This window comes from Zonotrichia albicollis, chromosome 1 (genome assembly GCF_047830755.1).
Source record: "Zonotrichia albicollis isolate bZonAlb1 chromosome 1, bZonAlb1.hap1, whole genome shotgun sequence".
Classification (NCBI taxonomy): Eukaryota; Metazoa; Chordata; class Aves; order Passeriformes; family Passerellidae; genus Zonotrichia; species Zonotrichia albicollis.
Window position 1 is genome coordinate 129,876,044 of NC_133819.1, and position 18,935 is coordinate 129,894,978.

The window sequence follows — 18,935 nt, forward strand, 5'->3', positions numbered from 1 at the left end:
TCTTTCCATGTTATTTTTATATTTATTGAAAAAGATGCAATCTTATTGTAAATTCTCAAACATTTTCTGAGCAGAAAGATAATTTTGTATAATATGATTATATATCTCTCACAAACACACCACACAAAAAGAAAAGCTCTGCAAGGTGCTAAGATGCAGCTAAGATTGAAGCTTATGGTACCATTCTAAATTGTAAAAAAACTCATTCTGCTCACAAAAGGGGTCTGAAACTAAGCCAATAGATGTAAGCAGTAATACCAACCAATAAAGGAATTACAATAAATGGCTTACACAAAGATGAAAAATACATATTTCTTTCTTCAGAAAGATCTAGGTTTTTCTGAATGTCAATTACTACTACTTCATAACATAAAAGTTTTCTTATTGCTCAAATTTGCATGAAAATTGTACATGCATCTTTGCATGCAAATACTGTCTGCACCAAAAGGCCCGTTTCATTCTTCTGCATTACTTCTGAAACATTAGGTTAGTTACCAGACAAACTGTGTTTGTCTAACAGATAAAATGACATCCCATTGTCACATACCAGTCTCAGAAATGCCATGTGGTATTGCCATGTACTTTTTAAAGATGAAAACTCAAATTTGTTATAAGTAAAATTTGAAGGTATTTATGGACAAGTTAGTAGCTAGACTCTTTCACATCTGTAACATCTCCCTGGCAGTTTTAGAGCTAAATTTGTAAAATAGCCCCCTATATCATAAGGAATTTTAGCAGAATGTAGGTACTCAGTCTAGAGCATTTTACTGGTACTTCATTTTTCCTGGTTTGTGTTATTGTATTGTGGGGGTATTCTAATTTCACTCCTTTCCCAGCATGCAAACTGAAGTTATGTGCCTGTCCAAAACCAGCACAATCTAACCAGGTCTTTACTTTATTTAAACCTTACTTTGCTTGAACTAGAATTTAATTAAAATGCAGTGTTTCTCTAGGTACTCATAACACATAGGAATATGTTAAGTATTCTTACAGCCCACGTAAAACACATCCAGTATAATTTCTCATGCAAAATTCAGAAGCTGTTGTGGTCTTTTAGTGAAGTCTGGAGTCAGTGAGCCAGAGGAAGAGAAAGCACCTAGGAGACTCACAGCAGTCATGTTCAGTAGTTCAGGCAAAGTGTAGGCCCCAATTCCACAAATCCAAATGGTCTTAGAATGGAAAAAGATGCTCGGATCAGCCATCAAGATGGGAATGCCCTCTGGCCTGACAGGAACCTGCTTGGTTTTCAAAAAAGTGTATTTGAACACTGCTTCTGCAAGTCAGTTAAGCAGGTCCATCTGTCATCATTTCTTTGACTGGAGTCCCTCTATTCTGCCTTGTTTGCCTTTCAGTCACCTAAATTCTTTAGATTGTGTCTAAACTGTACAACAGTTCAGAATAATCTGGAATACAGCACAGTTTCAATTCTATTCCTTCAGGCATCCAGACTGCTCACAGAGGAGTGGGACTCCCATGCATGGGGAAACCAGAGTGCACAGAAAGGGTAGGACTCAGAGACTTGGGTCTTGTCTTGCTATAAACTCAAGACAAAAATATGCTCCAGACACTTCTCAGTCTGGGACATGAGAACTGCAAAGCATTCTTAATTCCCATAATATAGACAAAGCTGTAATGTAATTCTATAAAATATTCTCAAGAGTGAGGGAATATGAAACACTTATAATTTTGCTTTGGTAACTTCATCATCTTCTATGCACCCTAAATTAGGACAGTAAAGGCCAGAATTACCTGGATCCTTTTCCCACAAACTCGAATGATTAAAAGAGGTCATACAAAATACATGAAAGGGAAATGCTAAAGACCTCAGGAACATTGGAAAAGGATGACAGTTTGGGTAATAAATATTTGCAAATCAATAGTAGACACTGATCATTCTTTTGGAGAATAAGAGCTCTGCAGAAAAAAAAAACTTCTAAAACATAAAATGGATGCCTTATAGAACTTAATAAAAGTATGAAACAAACTATCTAAATAGAGGTTAGTAGTTTATTGTGCAATCTACATCTTTCAGGCTCTATAAGTGTATAAAATAATGGTTTTGTTGAAGGAGTGGGAGATAAACCAAGAACAAAACCAACTTTAGCCAGACGAAATCACTGTTATTTGTTTTGTCAGCTTTGCCGGGTCAGTGGCAAAAGTCTTCAATCTTACTATGATTGGAATTTAGATCTTAAAAGTATGACACTGAACTATCTGGTTAGTAGCACAGATTGCAGTTAAAACAGCAAACCCTCAGATTTGAATTCATTCAGGACTATGCTGGCACAGCCACCAGAGCAAGCAAGGTGACCCCTCAGGCTGGTGACACGGCCCCTTCTCTGCAAAGGCACTCCACTTGGTCATCTACACTTGATATGAGAGACATTAAAAATGGTGTGGCTGTCCTTCCCAAACAAGAAACTAGCACAGGCAAAACAGAATGCCTGCTCTGCTGGTATCTGTATTCCATCTGCTAAATTGTTCTGGGGAATAGACAGGAATGGTCCATGACAGTGTAACTGGGTCTGTACCCCTTGCAGGCTCCTGTAGAGATGGAACTGTGAGTACCCAAATTTGAATAAATCCAAAACACTAACTAGTTCATATTTCATTCGCTGGCAGAAGACACCAATGACACAAAATATACATGTAATAGGGTCTTAGAAGTACATGGAAAAGTAATAACATACTTCTTCAAAATTATCAAAGCAGTTTAGAAGCATGAACTCCAATAAAACTTCAAAGTAAGCTATGGTTGTTCATTGTAACTTTCTTGTTCTAATTTTTAGATAAGAAACCTAAATCTCCATGTTAACAGTTTAGTGCTTTGAATTAAGCTTATTTCTACAGAATTTGAAAAAGAACATCAAGCAGGACTACAAACTAGACAATAGAAATGACTGCTAATAACATAAGCCTTTCTCTAAAAGTATATGATAATTAAAATGGTCAATTTTTTCTAATCACATTAAAAAGTGCCAAGCTTGTAAAATATCCAAGCAATGTAAAAGAATATAGACCTGGTAAAAAGTGGAAGATAATGCAGACAATTTTGCAGCTGTCTGCAAACTTTATTTGGCCTCTTAGGGCAAGGCAGCCTAAGAATTCCAAAATAAGAAGAAATAGAAACCTAACCCCTTAGCTCTCCATAGCCAACCTGATCACATATCAGCCTAGTGCAAACTTTATCTTCAGTAACACAGTTAGCTGCAAAAACATAAACATCAGGAGGTTTTGATTTCAATAAATATTTTTAAACCTCAGTTGAAAATAATTATATCCAAGAAGTAAAACAACACACTGAAATTGAACATATGTGAACTTACTAATTTTGAGCTAGTAGAACTATGCAACACACACACATGCAGCAAAAAAAAAATAAATTAAATTTTTCAAGCACCCACAATTCATAAGCAATATCATAATCAACTTGCCTTTTCGCCCATTAACAGGTGGGGTTTGATGTTTTTCCTCACAGTCTTTACAACATTAAAAACAGACAATGATGATTAACAGTTGGAACAGGTACTATGAAGAACAATGTAACTACAAGCACACACAAAACTGTTGCAAGCTATGTGAGCAAAACTCCATGCACTAGGCTAGAGTTACCACAAAACACACAGAGAGAACAGCGCACAGCACACAGCCCACTGAGCACCACAGAGGCAGAATCCTAACAAAAGCAATAAAAAAGTAAACTGTACTATAACAAAAAATGGGCAGGCAAAGACCTTAAAGGACAATTTGAATGCCTAAGTGAGAACTAAAATTCAAAAAAAGTAAACCTACTTTCCACCACTGAAATCGTGAAATTACTCTAGCATCCAGTGTTTTGAACAAGTAATGAATCCCATCACAGTAATTACTCCTGACTTTTCTTCATAGAAAAAAATACTAATCTGCATTTTCTTCTCTTCAATGGGAAGAAGGTTCTGGGCACAGGATTCAGACACACTTTTAAGCAGCATTTAGCATCTTATTCATGTGAAATGTGTTTCTTGATCCACTCATCTTTTTTTTTGTGCACCAGGCTTCCACCACTTTTGGCAATTATTAACTGTTAATTCATTATGGACACCAGAATGTAACCTATTAACAAGGCATATAAATGCAAATGTATGCATTTATAATTCTTCCTTTGAAAAGGAACCTGAAGAACAGAGAAATTATATCTTTAGATCTCTGCATATCTTTGAACCAGTACTGGGTGTTTCTGGAAGTTAGAAGTTAAATTTATGTTTTAATCATATCGTATTTGAATGAAAAAAAGTATTTGTAACTGTTTGATTTGATCATGAACATGATTTGATCATGTTGGTTGTCATCACACCACCAACTGTCTTCTAAGCAGGATGGAGGACATCATACCAAATTGTTGAAGTATTTCTACCTAATGCGGTTGCCTACTATTTTTGTCCAGCATCAGTCTGCTAACACAAACTAAGGGAAAAAAACCTGTCATGATACAAAATAATTTACTTCCCTGCATGTAAAAATTATTAATGCAAAGTACCACATCTAAGAGGTACCCACCCAGATCTGCCAAGGCTGGTACTTGAGCATAGAGACAGAGTAACTTCATAAAAAATAATAAAAAGAGTAAAATAGTGGGGTACTTTTTTTCACATTTAATTATCTTAAGCATTCACAACTGGCAAATAAACTCAATTAATTTGTTTGTATTGTTCTTTCATAAAAGAATATAAATGATATAAATATTCTGTGGGGGTTTTTTTATGTTCAATATATTTACAAGCTAGCTGGTAAATCTTCCCTATATACTCAGGGGAAAACATATCAAAAGGAGATAGGCACTTGTGGTCAGACAGACCTGCCTCAACCTCTGCCTCCTCAACTCCAGCATGCTTGTTTTCTTCAGCTCCTGCTGCATTAGATAAGCAAGGGATGGGAGAGGGAGAAAAAGCAAGACAAAACACGCATGCTTTGTTACAAGCTGTTCAAATAAAATAAAAACATCAAACAAAAGACATCCACAATAACATACAAACCCTCAGCCTGTGGCAGAAATGATTTTTCTAGTGAAGCAAAGATGAAATAAATTGTTGTGCTATTTTTCATTTATATCTTTAGCTAATTCCAAGGAGATCTATCTGCAAGTAATGATGCTCGTATGCAGCCCTTAATGTTCTTTGTCACCAATTTCTTACTAAACTTTTAAGCACTGGAAAGCAGAAAATAACTAGCAAAGCAGAGAAAACAGACAGAGATTGGTAGATAATTAGTTTAAATCTTCTGCTTGGCTTTATTTTAGTTTATCTGGGAAAAAAGTCCAAGCTTCCATTCTCAAACACCGTATTTAAAATTGTATATTAATCATAAACTAGTGGACATACTTGGTACCTAAAAAGAGCAGAAGAAACAAAGCAAATGCTTTTTCAGCTTGGGAAAAAAATCCCAAATTTGCCAGATAATATGATTTTTTATCTGGATTTCAGAGTAGTTAGAACACAAAAAGAAAGTAGTACCTACAGTTGCCTAGAGCATATTTAGATACTGGAGAATACTCTTGGAAACAACAGTGAAAGTGCTATTAATGATAAGAAACACCAATATATTTTTAATGTCATTAATAAAGTACCACAGCTTTCTTTAGTGACAAAGCTCATGAGGGTAACAACAGTAATAATACTGAAGAGTGTCAAACTGAATTGCTGATATACCATATGCCTGCTTTAATTTAAATGTCAATTATTTATTAAACAGCTTTGATTTGATGCAATATAGTGTAGTTTTTCAAGGCTCAGATTTTGATTGCTTATTGATTTTTCATGTTTTCTGTTTTCTAGAATTCTTTCCAGTTCTCTCATTACATGTATACGTTTATGTTCAGTTAAATAGTTCATTGAATTATTTGACTTTAGGTTTGGCTAGCATGTAATAATAATTTTAAAATTACTGTTTCTAGTAGGGTATTGATAATAGACAAATTCAGGCTATAATCAATGCAGTGCAATGCAAGCTACTCTGTGCTTAGATTTCTGTTCTCCAACTCCATGATAAAACCAGGACATTTAAATTCCAATTGAAATCAGGACATTGAAAATTTCTATTAAAATATTCAGCAGGGATGTAATCTATACAGTCAACCTTCTTTCATAAAATATATATATATATATATATATATATATATAAGATGTGCCTAAGATTTTAAAAAACCATTTTCAGTAGAGTTGAATTTAAATGTTTTTGGCATGTAGGTACCCTGAAAGGTAAATGAGCAATGGCTGTCATAAGCACAGTTGTATGACTTCTCAGTCATTTTCCTTCTATGCCCTTTGTAGTCTCTGACCTATACAGCAAGATCTTCAGATTTCAAAAAGCTGTTTAATTTCCTCTCTTGCCAATCCAAGAGAAATTTATAAGCTATTACTTCCCCTGAAAGATCAGAATTTTTAAGTAAGCACTTTAAACTCTAGGTTATAGGTAATGTTTGTTCAAGTTTTTCTATGGAAATTGTACCAATGCAGCTTAAATATTTTAATACTCTTCAAGGTCTGCTACCTCTCAGGGCAGTGAACTGAGCATCCACAGTCAAAATCCAAAGGTGTATTTTTGCAAAATCGTAGTTGAAATCAAAACCCAAGAGTAGACTCAGAAAGTATCCTAAGGAAGCCTTACAGATGTTAACTAACCTATTCTGTTTACTTTGCTGTCAAGCACACAAAATGCAAGTTACACTGTGCAAGTATGAAGGCCAATACCACAGAAGCAGTCACACAAAAAAGGATAGTGCAAAGCTTTTTATTTCCATTTTTTGGGCTGCTGTGTTTGCCTAAGACATCAAGTCTAGATTACTTCACAGCCAAGTTGAAGTAATCAAAGACAATATCCTATATTTTATACATGTGATCAATCACTTTTATACAACAAAATATCCATATGCCATATATTTTTAAAACCCTGAAAAATCATAGCTGATAGAGTGTGACTGAATTATGACCAGTCTTAATTCCGGTTTTCTGCATTAGAACCACCTTTCTGTGTCTCCCATCAAACTAGGGTAGGGCAGTGTAAAACATAATAAAATTCCCTTTCATTTTGCAAAATGAATTCCCATTTAATGAAATTGCATTCTAAATGAGATAAAACCCCTTAAAATAAATGGCATGCACTTCTGTCCGTAGAATCTGTGCCTTCCTAACCATCAGAATGTCTCTGTAGCTTCCACTCCAGACTGCATGAGTTGGAAAGGTGTTTGTCACTATACATCTGTCCCTATTAGAGATTTCAATCTCTATCTGAGAGATTCAAACCCTAACTAATGGCTTCTAGCTATCCCTGATTAAACTTAATCAAGTATTCCTATTAATCCCATATTCCTGCTAATTTTAATATCTAATTTTATTCTGGAAAAAGATTACCCACACCTGAAGTTAAGAGAGGACAGTTAATCAGCATTCATTTCAGGCCTAACAGGTTCTGAAATAATTTTCCCAAGACACAAGGTTATTATGAGATCATATAATTCAAGTCTTTATGATAGAGCATAAATAGAAAGGCAAATCCTTACTGAGCTCTGTGATTTGTTAAATTTCTGAGCACTTCATTTCCAAGTTCTAAGGTTTTATTACATCTGTTTAGCCTAACATGATTTTCTATTTTTTTAATGTTGGGTGAATACTTGGGGGATGTTTTTGTGAAAAGAAGAAAGAAAGGGTTATGTTTGTTTTTAAAAGGAAAAGTAAAAACCTATATCAGGAAAAAGTACTCTCTCTCTCTGATTAGTAACTAACAATGAACTGAAAGGGTGAATACTGAATACTTTCACTTTATGGTGTTCCATTTTAATTAGGAGCAAGTGATCAGTGATTTCATCCTTCTGCCAAGGTGAGTAAAGTGAAAGAAATACATTGTAGCCACATATAAATAAAAAAAATAATGCTAACCCGTAAGAGCTATAAATACTGCACTTTTCACTTCTTGTCAACCAGTGCAAAAAATACAGAACACTTGAGAGTACATCAACATGCTAGCACTAAAACCAAATTCAATTTAACAATATTTTCTACAAATGTTCATTTCAACAAGATATTTCTATCTCTCATGTAATTTAAAAACATACAAGCAAAAATTTAGCTGAAAAAAAAGTCTTCTGGCATTTCAGTAGTGAAAATTTGTTAGCTGGTCCCAGACATCTTTTCAGAACTATTTTCAAGCCACATAACATGAAAGTACACCCAAGTAATAAACTCTAAAGCAAAACCCAGACTGCCTAGATGCTAAGGTATAGCCTGGGTATACAAGGCAATGACATGCATTTCAGAAATACCCAGTCATTCTTCTCAACAGGCAAATCTGATACTGCAATAAACACAGTAGTGACAACCTAAGGAATTAGCAAAAATATCATCACCATGAAAGGCTGTAAATGCAACATAACTAAGGATATTGTATGTTCTACTGAGCGTGTGGGACACTGATTAAAATGTTTGAATCAGTACAACACAGATAGGTGTGGTCCTTCACAGCTACTCCCAGGCAGCTTTCTTGAAAGCAAACAGTTTGGGCTATTTTGAAATTAAGTATTCAAGAGGAACCTTCTTGTCCTGGAGCAAACACTCCCAACCACATAACACAGCTCACATAACTAAATCTAACCCAAATCAATGTTTTTTACTTCTGATCCTAATTTGGGAAGCAATTACCCAAAGGATTGGGGTTTTTCCCTGTAGATTCCTTCCCTTCCATTTCTAGTCACAGCCATAAGCACACCATATTCCACATTCTAGTCAATGCTGCCCTGTAACAAAAAAATATCTCCAGCAGCAAATTACTCCCTTCTTTCTACTTGAGTTCTGGCATTTGTACAACATTTAAAGAAAAGATATGCAGATACAACCTTGTAAGAAATACAAATTATTCAAATGTACGCAAACTAAATGAGCCCACGGTAGGAGTCTGCTACAGATAAGTTTTTCCTTCTTTCTTTTTCTCTTTTACAAAGCTAGGATGACTTCCAATTCATCATTGCCTATAAGGTACCTTTAACTAACTCTTTTCATCAGTTTGATTTTAACTTTATCTAGTTGACAATTAAATCCTTGATTTCAAAATACAGAAAGTTTAACCCTCACAGCACGTTCCCATGCAACATAGAAACACCTTTCTCCTTTGAGTCTAGTATGTGTTCTGTAAGACAGAAAGGACTACTCTGTGACAACATTTTTAGGTATGGTCATACAGCCTCCCCAAACATATACAAAAGTTTTTATTATCACTGGGGCTTAATAAAAGGCATTTAAACTTACCCAAATATCTACAAAACTTGCAGGTTTACTTGGTGCTGTATTTGCTAAATATTAACATAAGTTCCTTCTATCATAGTCAGTGTTTCCAATTCTATTAAATTTCAGTTTTTGTAACTAGTACTTCATTTGCCTAAAATAACTTTCTGTAAAATTCAATTCTCCACAGTGAAAAGACTGCTATTAATCTTAATTATTTTTGCCACTGAAAAACGTTAGGTAATCTGCTGCTCTTGCAGAGCACTATCCTTTTTAAAGAAAATTATTAGAAGATCCTAGAGAAGGACAGGGAAATCCTCAAAGAAAAACTCTCTTGGTATTAGAATATGAGCTCTTAATTCATGACAGAAAATTACATAGAATGCTCTATGAAAGCTGTAGCTATGGATTAGGTTTTTAAGAGTGTTTACCATCTTTGTATGTGTAAGTTCAATATGAAATGCACCTTGTTATTGTACCTTGATGATACTTATGATGCTTTGGTTGTATATCAGAACATCAGAATCTGTGGATCTGACAATTTTCCATAATCCAGATTTTCCAAACAACTACTTTTTTCAAAAGACAAAGTAAAAGGAAAATATTACTCAGTTTTCAAGTAAAAAGAGATTTCCTCAAGTCCCAGCAATACTTACCAGAGGAAACAATTCTATAATTCCTACAAAAATTAGTTATTTTACTATATTTATTACATTTCTCTCTATAGAACTCATGACATAAATAATAAATAAGACTTTTGCCCTCTCTAATCAAACACAGCAAAAGGACAGCACTTCACAATTGCTGCTCTGAGGAGCTCACAGTCTAAATAGATATACTAAGCAAAGAGCAGGGAAGAGTGGTAAAACATAAAAGCATATATAGCAATGACAGGAAACATCATGTGATTAGATGTGATTATTTCCTGGAATATCTAGACTCTATTTTATATAAGCAATTCACAACACATAAGGTGACAAAGAAATTAATATAATAAGAGTGATGATCCGAGAAAACAAGAGTTTTCTTTTCATGAAGTTTTGTTTCCAAAATGGAAATAAATATTTTAAATATTGGAAATACTAAATTAAAAAGTCTGATGAGACAAACACAGTAATACTACATAAAGACCCTCCGTGGTATAACCAAGGACTGCAATTGATATCTTGTGGCTTGCTATTAAGCAAATTAAATTGTTTATTACTGTAAAATATAAGGAGGTTTTATTTTAAGCAAAAATATTTTAACTTTTTGAAAGAGTACCTCAATTGAATATTTTTTCCCATAATATTTGCAGATTACCTACTAATTCGGCAAATCTATCACACTACAAAATATTTGGGATAAAAACATTCTGATTAAATGAATGGCTAGCATAAAGCATGTCAAATGTTCTCCAATGGTTATATAGAAACACGTGCCTGAATATCTGCTAATCCGGGAAATGTGCATACATAACTGCTGAAATGCTTTTATTTGCCATAGTGTAAATGCTAGGTTTTTAAAAATGGGTAAATGTCCAGATACTTTTCTCATGATAATCATATTTAGATAGCATTATTTATATTGGTTTTTTTTCACACAGAATCCTGTAGAATTTATGAGCCACAGGTCTAAAAATAAAGACTAACTCATTATGACAATAATTCTGACTATGTCTGTGCAATCAAGTAACATCAATTGCAGCTGGGTTTGTTTTTCCCTATACAGCCTCTGAAAAAAGGCTTTCATGTGAAAAACAAGCCCTTCTTTATGTACAGACCTTCATAAGACTCTATCTCCTTGTCTCCATTGTCTACGGAAAGTCACAAAAACAAAACAAACAAAACAAAACAAAAACAAACAAACAAAAAACCAAACAAAAAAAAAGGAACCAAAGCACAGGGGTTAAAAACAACAGAATTTTTTTAAAGATACAATATACATGTTAAGAAGGATCAATAAAAGGAGTGTATATGTCCATTTAGACTGATTTTGCACAGCACACCTAGTTACTAAAAACAGAAGTGTGAAAATGTATTTGCTGTCAAGAATGCACTTGTATACCTTTGCTTCTAAACATTTCAGAAAATATCTCCATCAAGCAGTGCTTTTAATAGACATTAAAGGTAAGCAAAATTACAGTACCAGTAAAACATGAATCATGAAATATCTGACATTTCTTATTTTAAAGATCATTACCTGTCTTCTTGCTCTTCCTGTTTCAAGATGCAGAGGTTTTATATCAGCATTCTGTAATACACTCCATGTGAGCCCACAAATTATCAACTGATTTTGGGTTCCTGACTCCCAAAAGAGCCAGAAATTTGTCACTAGACACATACTCATTTCTTGTGCCTGTTGAAGTCAATGACCAAACACCTACTGACTTCAAAAGGAATAGGATCTTGCTAATAGTTCACCTTGTTTTGTGTGCATTATACTGCTAATTATTCATGTCAGCCAAGAGTACCGTAGATGTTAAAACATAATAGAAGAAAACAGTACAAAATGCAATACCATTACCAAATCCCAACTCTGTACACAAAAACTCGAGAGATTTCAACTGTAATCACGAAAGAAAAATCATGAATACAATCAACCTTCATGAGCAATTTGGCAACGTCATTAGGGAGAAAACCATCCACTTACTTCTCTCCAACGTCCCCTTTGGTGGGAGCTGCGGTAGCTGCCTGCCCCTTCGCCCTACCACTGGAGTACTTGATGGACTTGTCTGGACAGACCCAGTTCGAGGATGTGACCTATGAGACACATATGAAAACAAACCGCAGCCATTAAACGACAAAGTCATTCTTAAATATCCTCAAGAACTGATAACGTAACTAAGTAGATTTTACATCACTTGGGACCCTTGCAGTCCCAGAGGGAAACTATTATCTCTATTCAGAAAAAGACCTGATTAAAAAGAGAAATCTCTCCATTAAAAGGAAGCCAAATTGAGGCTGAGGATGCTTCCATAAGATGCTTTTTCACACAGTCAAGCCAGAAAATATGTTGTGTGCATCTTCATGTGCATATGGATATGATAGCCACATACACATAAATTTATTCACAAGTCAAATTCAATTATCTTTACTCAGCTTGTATTTTTTAAAATTACCATTGAGTTGCAGTGAGATTACATTAATTTTTCTAAACAGAGTAATGAACTGAGGAAAGACAATGATATTTGACTTAATTTTCACTGGGGATTTGATGATACTAACTCTAACTTTCAGAAAACAAAGGAATGTATTCTGCAGTTCTAAAATACAGAGAGGCTTTCCTGAACACGATCTAGACCAGAATGTGCTCATCTTTTTATTGTATTATGTTTGTTTAAGCTAAGACTTATGTATAGAAATCCTCAAAATATCAATAAGGGGTACTCAAACAGGAACAGTACAGACTATGGCACAGTAAAATGTAGTCAGAGAAAATGGTGGTTAAAATGATAAGTAATAGACAAAGTTAGTACAGTGCATCTAAAGAAACTTTTTTTTAAAAAAAAATAGTTTCATTTGATGTTATGATGATTGTTCCATAAGCAATGTCTGATGAACACAAATAATTTCTCATTCTGTAAGAGAAGAATATGATAGTTATGAGGTGCTTTATGTGGAAACCACCCAGGATTCCTGACAAATGAGAAATCATAAACAAACGTAGTTAAATACTGTTAGCAAGCAATTTGCAATGGTAGTCACACCATTATATCCAGAGTAGAATATAAATAGTGTGTTCACACTGAAAGGGTTAGTATCTATTGCTGCTAGTGATCGGCTAAGGATGAGGCGATACCAATCAGCTACTGGGAAAATAAAATGGTGAGCTGGTGGGGCAGAAGGGGTTTAGTCCGATTGATTTGTCTGTTTCACCTCGGTAAGGCAGGTGAAGGAGGGGCAGATCTTCCAGTCATTAATGAAGGCATCGACCTGATGAGGTTTGAGTCAGGACGCTCTGTGGATCGGGAGCGGGAGTTGGTCCGCTCTAGCACAGGACGTTGCTCTGTTGATCTGGATCTTTGATATGGCTGTCTATCTGCTGCTTCACAATTCCTGTAACGTTAGTCAAAAAGCAGCTCAGTTGAACTTTAGCTTTTCTATTAGTTATAAAATATGCTGCATGATACTGGTTTGGAGCAAATCATTTTATTACATACATTTTTAGGGGGAATAAATTTTCTGAGATAACTTCTTGATAACATATAGTTTGTTTACACATATGATTTGACTTGCTCCATACTCTTGATAAATGGGCTGAAATGTTTCCAATGTCTCAGTAATGACTATCCATGCAATAGTCTGTTTCCTGACAATTTCTGGATTAAAATATTGTTATTTTGTCTATTAATGTATCAACCTGTGAATAAAAGAGTAGCTGACATAATATTAAGTCTCAATAAAACTAAGAACTCATTAATAGTGCAGTTTAATTGTGCATTTCTTTCTCATATGAATAGGTTTTTACATATTTCTTAGAGATTGCATTCTCTCTAGAGGTAGTACTCTTGTTTGTAGGAAAGTCCACAATCTGGATGTTATAATAACCATGTAGCACTGTTAACTATTATTAGACTTGGGGATGTCTGTTATATATAGGCTAGTCAATAAGTGATAGATTCATGTGTGGTGCTGAGACTGTAACCAGGTGAAAATCTACATCATTAGTACTTACAGAGGTTCCAACAACTAGAAAAAAATTGGTTTGTAATTCAAAAATTCTTTTAACCCTCAGCCTATGGAACTGTACCAAAACAGCAGTGGAAAGAGTTATAGTTAGAGATGTAATGGGAAGAAATTAGACTGAGTTAAAGAGATTTTTTTGATCAAGCAGTGATATCTTCTACTATCTTAGGCTATTAATTAGACCATTACTTTCAGAAATTAATCAAGCCCCACCTTTTTTCCCAATGTAAATGGTCTGTTTTCAAGGAGTAATATTTGTTAGCAATATCCTGAAATCCATTAAATCAAGGCTATTTAAAAAGTAAAATCCATAGCCTAATGGAGCTATTTATTAAAACCACACACCTCCCAGCTCTCCTTGAGTAACTGAACAGATACAGAATACAAATGGGGAATGTGTACCCTTCAGGACTTTTCCTTGAGCGAAGTCATGCATTTTACAATGAAGTCAGTTAATACAATGAGTGGCTTGATGGTGATTAAGTGTAACAAGAAGTCAAATTTTAATTAGTATCAAAAACGAGAGAGACATACCACAGCCTTCTTATGAAGACTTTTGTGTTAGTAACAGCATTTTATTTCTAAAAGCATTGAAAAAGAGTATAGTGGCAGACTTTGCTGAATGTGTTTATAAAATATGCATTAAAAACAGTCTTTTCAGGCCTTCCATGAGGTCATAATTGCACTCCTAGAGCATACAAAGGGCTTGCCACAGACAGATTCAGAATAATACCATACATCATGAACCTACATCTATAAGCTCCTAACAAGCAAACACACCACAGTGACACATAAATGGTAATTATAAGCTGAGGCACTAAAGATTGTAGGAAAAGTACAATGAGCCTGGCACAAAACCACAACAAAATTACCTCACTTCTTCTTCTATCAGTTCTGTTTCTGAATAGGAAGCTTCATCAGCAAAAACATCCACTGTCTCGCTTCTTTTACATTGTTGATAGACAGAGAAACACAACCTTAGCTTTGATAGGAATGCTGTTTAGTTTAAGTAACAGTTTAAGTGAGGTTTCAGTGTTATGGTAGATGAGAAAAATGTCATTCATCTTCATGATGCCAAGAAATGACCATAGAATACATTCTTTGACTATGGGAATAAATTCCAATGAAAAATATTCCTAAATTCAACAAAATTACAAATAATTATATCCAGGTCTTGAAAAACCCACCCTTATCATGTTTATGAATATTAATGAGCTGAGACTTTTTTGGGTCTGTCAGCATTTCTCCTTTCAGTGAGTAGAGGACTGCTGGAGCACCCAGCAGCAGGACATCATTCTCTTTAGCTCTACAGGTATAAAAAGTATTTTTTAGGATATTAGGGGTCTGACCTACTGCCTGATTAGAAGGAAAGTAGGCATTCTTACCATTGGGATCAATACTAATGTCTTAGTGGGCAGGTTTTGTGCTCTGCAAAATATCATTGAGCAAAAGCAGCTAAATAGATAAGGCCTCAAAAATGTCGCACTCAGTAACTAATATACTGTTTGCCACAATCTCCAGTGGGCATTTCCTTCAAGTGCAAAAACACCCAGTAGTTCCCTGAAGTGAAGGAGAGGGTGGATTTTGGCAGTAAACCTTGGAAGCTGAGGAAATGCTGTTTTGTAGACTGAAGGATTTGAAGGCTGAGTCCTGAAGCCAAACTGATTGACACCCTCAGGTTCCAGGCTACAGGCTGCAATCCTCCCAATAAACCACTACAGCAAACGGAGGGCTGTGTCAAGGGGACAGCCTTCACCTTGAAATCTTCACTTTGTGGTTTTGCATCATACGCATATAAAGAGCAATTAAAAAACAGTTTTACTCTCTTCTCCTCACTTATTCTTTTATCCTTTTAACAGCAAACACATGTACTACATCATCCAGTCTTCAGCAACAGTCCCTTTTACAGGAAAACCATCTGATTACCTGCTTGTGCAGGGAAACCCCTTCCTTAGCACTGTAAGTCATTACAGTGGAACTCCTTCCTTACCAATTATGCTTGAATATCAAAACCCAGCCATACTTACGGGAGGAAGTTAAATTAAAAATGGAAGTTTCTAAATTTTTAGATGTCATTCTTAAAGATTTAGGCTTATGAAATATCTAGATGAAACTTTCTTCTTTTCTCATTAGAGATCATATCATATGAATTACTGATTTTTAAAGAGGGAAATATGGTAGTCTTAGTTAAACTATTCAACATCCATATAATATTTTAATGTACACTAGCACTGTTTACCTTTGCTAAAAGACTTTCATTATGAAAATACAGTTAATGAAACATCAAATAATTACTTCCTCCACCTAATACTACCTATTGAAGCACTCTTCTGTTTTTGCTGGGGAAGACAGCCATGGTAGATGGCTAATTTCCATGTTAAAGTCTGCAAGACTTGTAAGCATAACAGTCCCTTACTCTGAGGAAAAGGTACAACAGTGTTTGCTTCTAAACCAAGCAATCCCTATGAGACTGTTTGAGCTCTCTGTGAGTCACTACACAGAAAGCTCTGTGAGTATTCACAGTTTAACTTCTTGTTCCAAACCCATCAAGTACTAGAAATAGAATCTAATATCATTTAGGTACCACTGTAAACTTTAGCTACTGTAGTACCTAATCAAAGGTGCTCCCAGATTTTATTTTATATACTGATTTATCTCCATTTATATATATATATACTCCAAATTTCAAATGTGAACTCTTTTCCCAACACAGTAAATAACTTTCTGATTTTTGGTTTTTCAGATTTGTTACTTTTCTTCACAAATAAAAAAGAATTTTCAGCAAATTACTATAGTCATTTATCTAAATTTATGGATAGAGAAAGCTTTGTAAAAGATTAAAATTTTCCAACAGTAAGCAATTGTAACAGCTTACATAACAAATAGAACATTTTTTCCCCCAAAATTACTGAAAATCATTTATTTAAAAGCCCATCTTAAATTTTTTTAGTCTGTAAAAGTGATGAGATCATGTCAATCACCATTTTAGCATTAGGTGTTTCTTGTAACAAAAAAACCTGAATAAATAAAAATAGAACTGCTGTAGGATTACAGTACACTACAATTCAGCTCCTAGCATATCTTTTTCAGCTATAAACACTGCACAGAACAAGAAAAATACAACAACACACTTTCTACGTATCATAATTTCAAACTCCAGCTAATATACAATGGCAATACCTGTCAGTGTCTGTGGATGGCTGCTGGATTTCAATCCTTGGACATGTTATTCTTCTACTATCTATAGGAACTTTGCTGTTTAGTCACAGACACAAGATCCTCTGTTAGCATAACATAGATAAGCACGTCTAAAAACAAATGATATTTCTAGTACCAAGAAAACTTAAATTTGAGTCATAAATATTGCAGTGGAAAATGGGAAGGAGCAGTACACTGTCCAATCTCTAGAAACTGGTGACAGGATATCTCAGCAAGTAACTAACTCATCTGTACTCATGAAGGAAAACTCATCTATACTCATAAAGGAACTTAATATAAAATCATGTGCTGCTATAGTTTTTAAAAGACAGGAATGTAAAGCTTTTAGTTAGTCTGGATAAAAACAAAGAAGGTAAATAAAAATATTTTGGTTGCTGTAATATTCTGTAATGTTTTTATATATTATATGCACACGCACACACACACACACACACACACAAATATATATAGATAGATATATATACATATATATAAATATACATATATACATGCATCCATACACTGATATGATCTGGTCACATGCATTATTAACCTGTGGTATATGGGATAACTACCACTATATCTCCATGCCAGTGACAGGCATGATTAAACTGCAGCATGGCAGAGTCTGAACTAATCTGCTAACTCAGCTAAGCAGACAAAGCAGGGAACTCTGCCATGATCCCAGGCACGTTGTGCTCCACTCTCCTGGGTTCTGCTGCAGCCACAGAATTGCAGTTGCTCCCAGCTTGCTCAGGTATCTGGACGTGACACTGTGGTCACTTCATGACCATGCTAACACATGGCATGGTATAATTATAAAAATGCTTAAGGAAAGCATATATATCTACACCTGTGGAGATTTCCTCTCCAAAATATGTGTCATCATTGATGTATTTGCTGAGGAATAGCAAAGTCATGCTTCACAGAGGAGTTAGAACAGACAGTGTTTTTTCCAACCCAAACTATTTTATGATTCTTCTGATGCAGTTAGAGCTTTATACTAGCTATTACAATTAAATATATACCACTAAGTAATGTAAATCCTTGTAAGACTGAAATTATATGTATTTCATATCTTTTTTATCTCCAACAAAGTTGTAGAGTGTTTTTACTTTATTGCTTCTGGTACTTGCAATGTATCTTTTGACTTATATAGCCAGCTGCCTTATATAATATCTTGTATTTTGCCAACTACTTCTAACTTTCAACATCCTTAACACAGACCCTCCGCTGACACATGTAAAAGAATCATCCTGCAGGAATAGGCATCTCTATGTTCATGAGATGACTCACTGAAGATCATGATAAAGCTGATTAGGATTCAAAAGCTGGGAATTCAAAATTCTCAAAGATGAGAGCTGAAATCCTCTCCTCTCCTTCACCCCAGCTCAGTTTTATAACTGAATCTACTGCAGTGATTCTCTCTAGATAATAATCTAAACTTCCATTAAAATACTGGAAATATTCCAAAATATAACACTTTCAGCTTTATATTATAAATGTATTCCACAGTTTTTTCCCATTTCAGAACAAAATATTTAACTTGAATATTATACTACAATGTATGAGCAAAACCAGGAACATGCCTGGGTTTTAATTAACATGTCTCATGACTGAAATATAGTGGTATATAAGACAATGCATAGAGGATCTTGAGAGGGAAGCAATGAAAAAGAAGAATTTCCTAGTAGAGCTTGAGTATTCAAATGTAGTTCAGCAGAGCACCTAGACTATAGACTAATCCATTGAAGTAGTTGAAGGCTTAAAACTAAGCATGAAACTTAAATATGCCTTTTAAAAGTGCAGTATCAAATGCAAA

The 18,935-nt window shown here is 34.7% G+C and overlaps 1 protein-coding gene across 49 annotated transcripts in view; it reads right to left on the bottom strand.

The window, feature by feature from the left end:
- The window catches only part of RIMS2 (regulating synaptic membrane exocytosis 2), a 457,129-nt gene that overhangs the window by 120,678 nt on the left and 317,516 nt on the right, over positions 1-18,935 (bottom strand). For 42 of the 49 annotated variants that reach the window (XM_074553869.1, XM_074553702.1, XM_074553753.1 and 39 more), the window contains 2 exons: positions 13,106-13,285; positions 11,880-11,989 (listed from right to left, as the gene is read on the bottom strand). In XM_074553869.1, coding sequence (XP_074409970.1) covers positions 11,880-11,989; positions 13,106-13,285 — 290 coding nt within the window. The remainder of the gene's footprint in view (positions 1-11,879; positions 11,990-13,105; positions 13,286-18,935) is intronic. The other 7 variants (XM_074553837.1, XM_074553820.1, XM_026793932.2 and 4 more) reach the window with 1 other exon arrangement.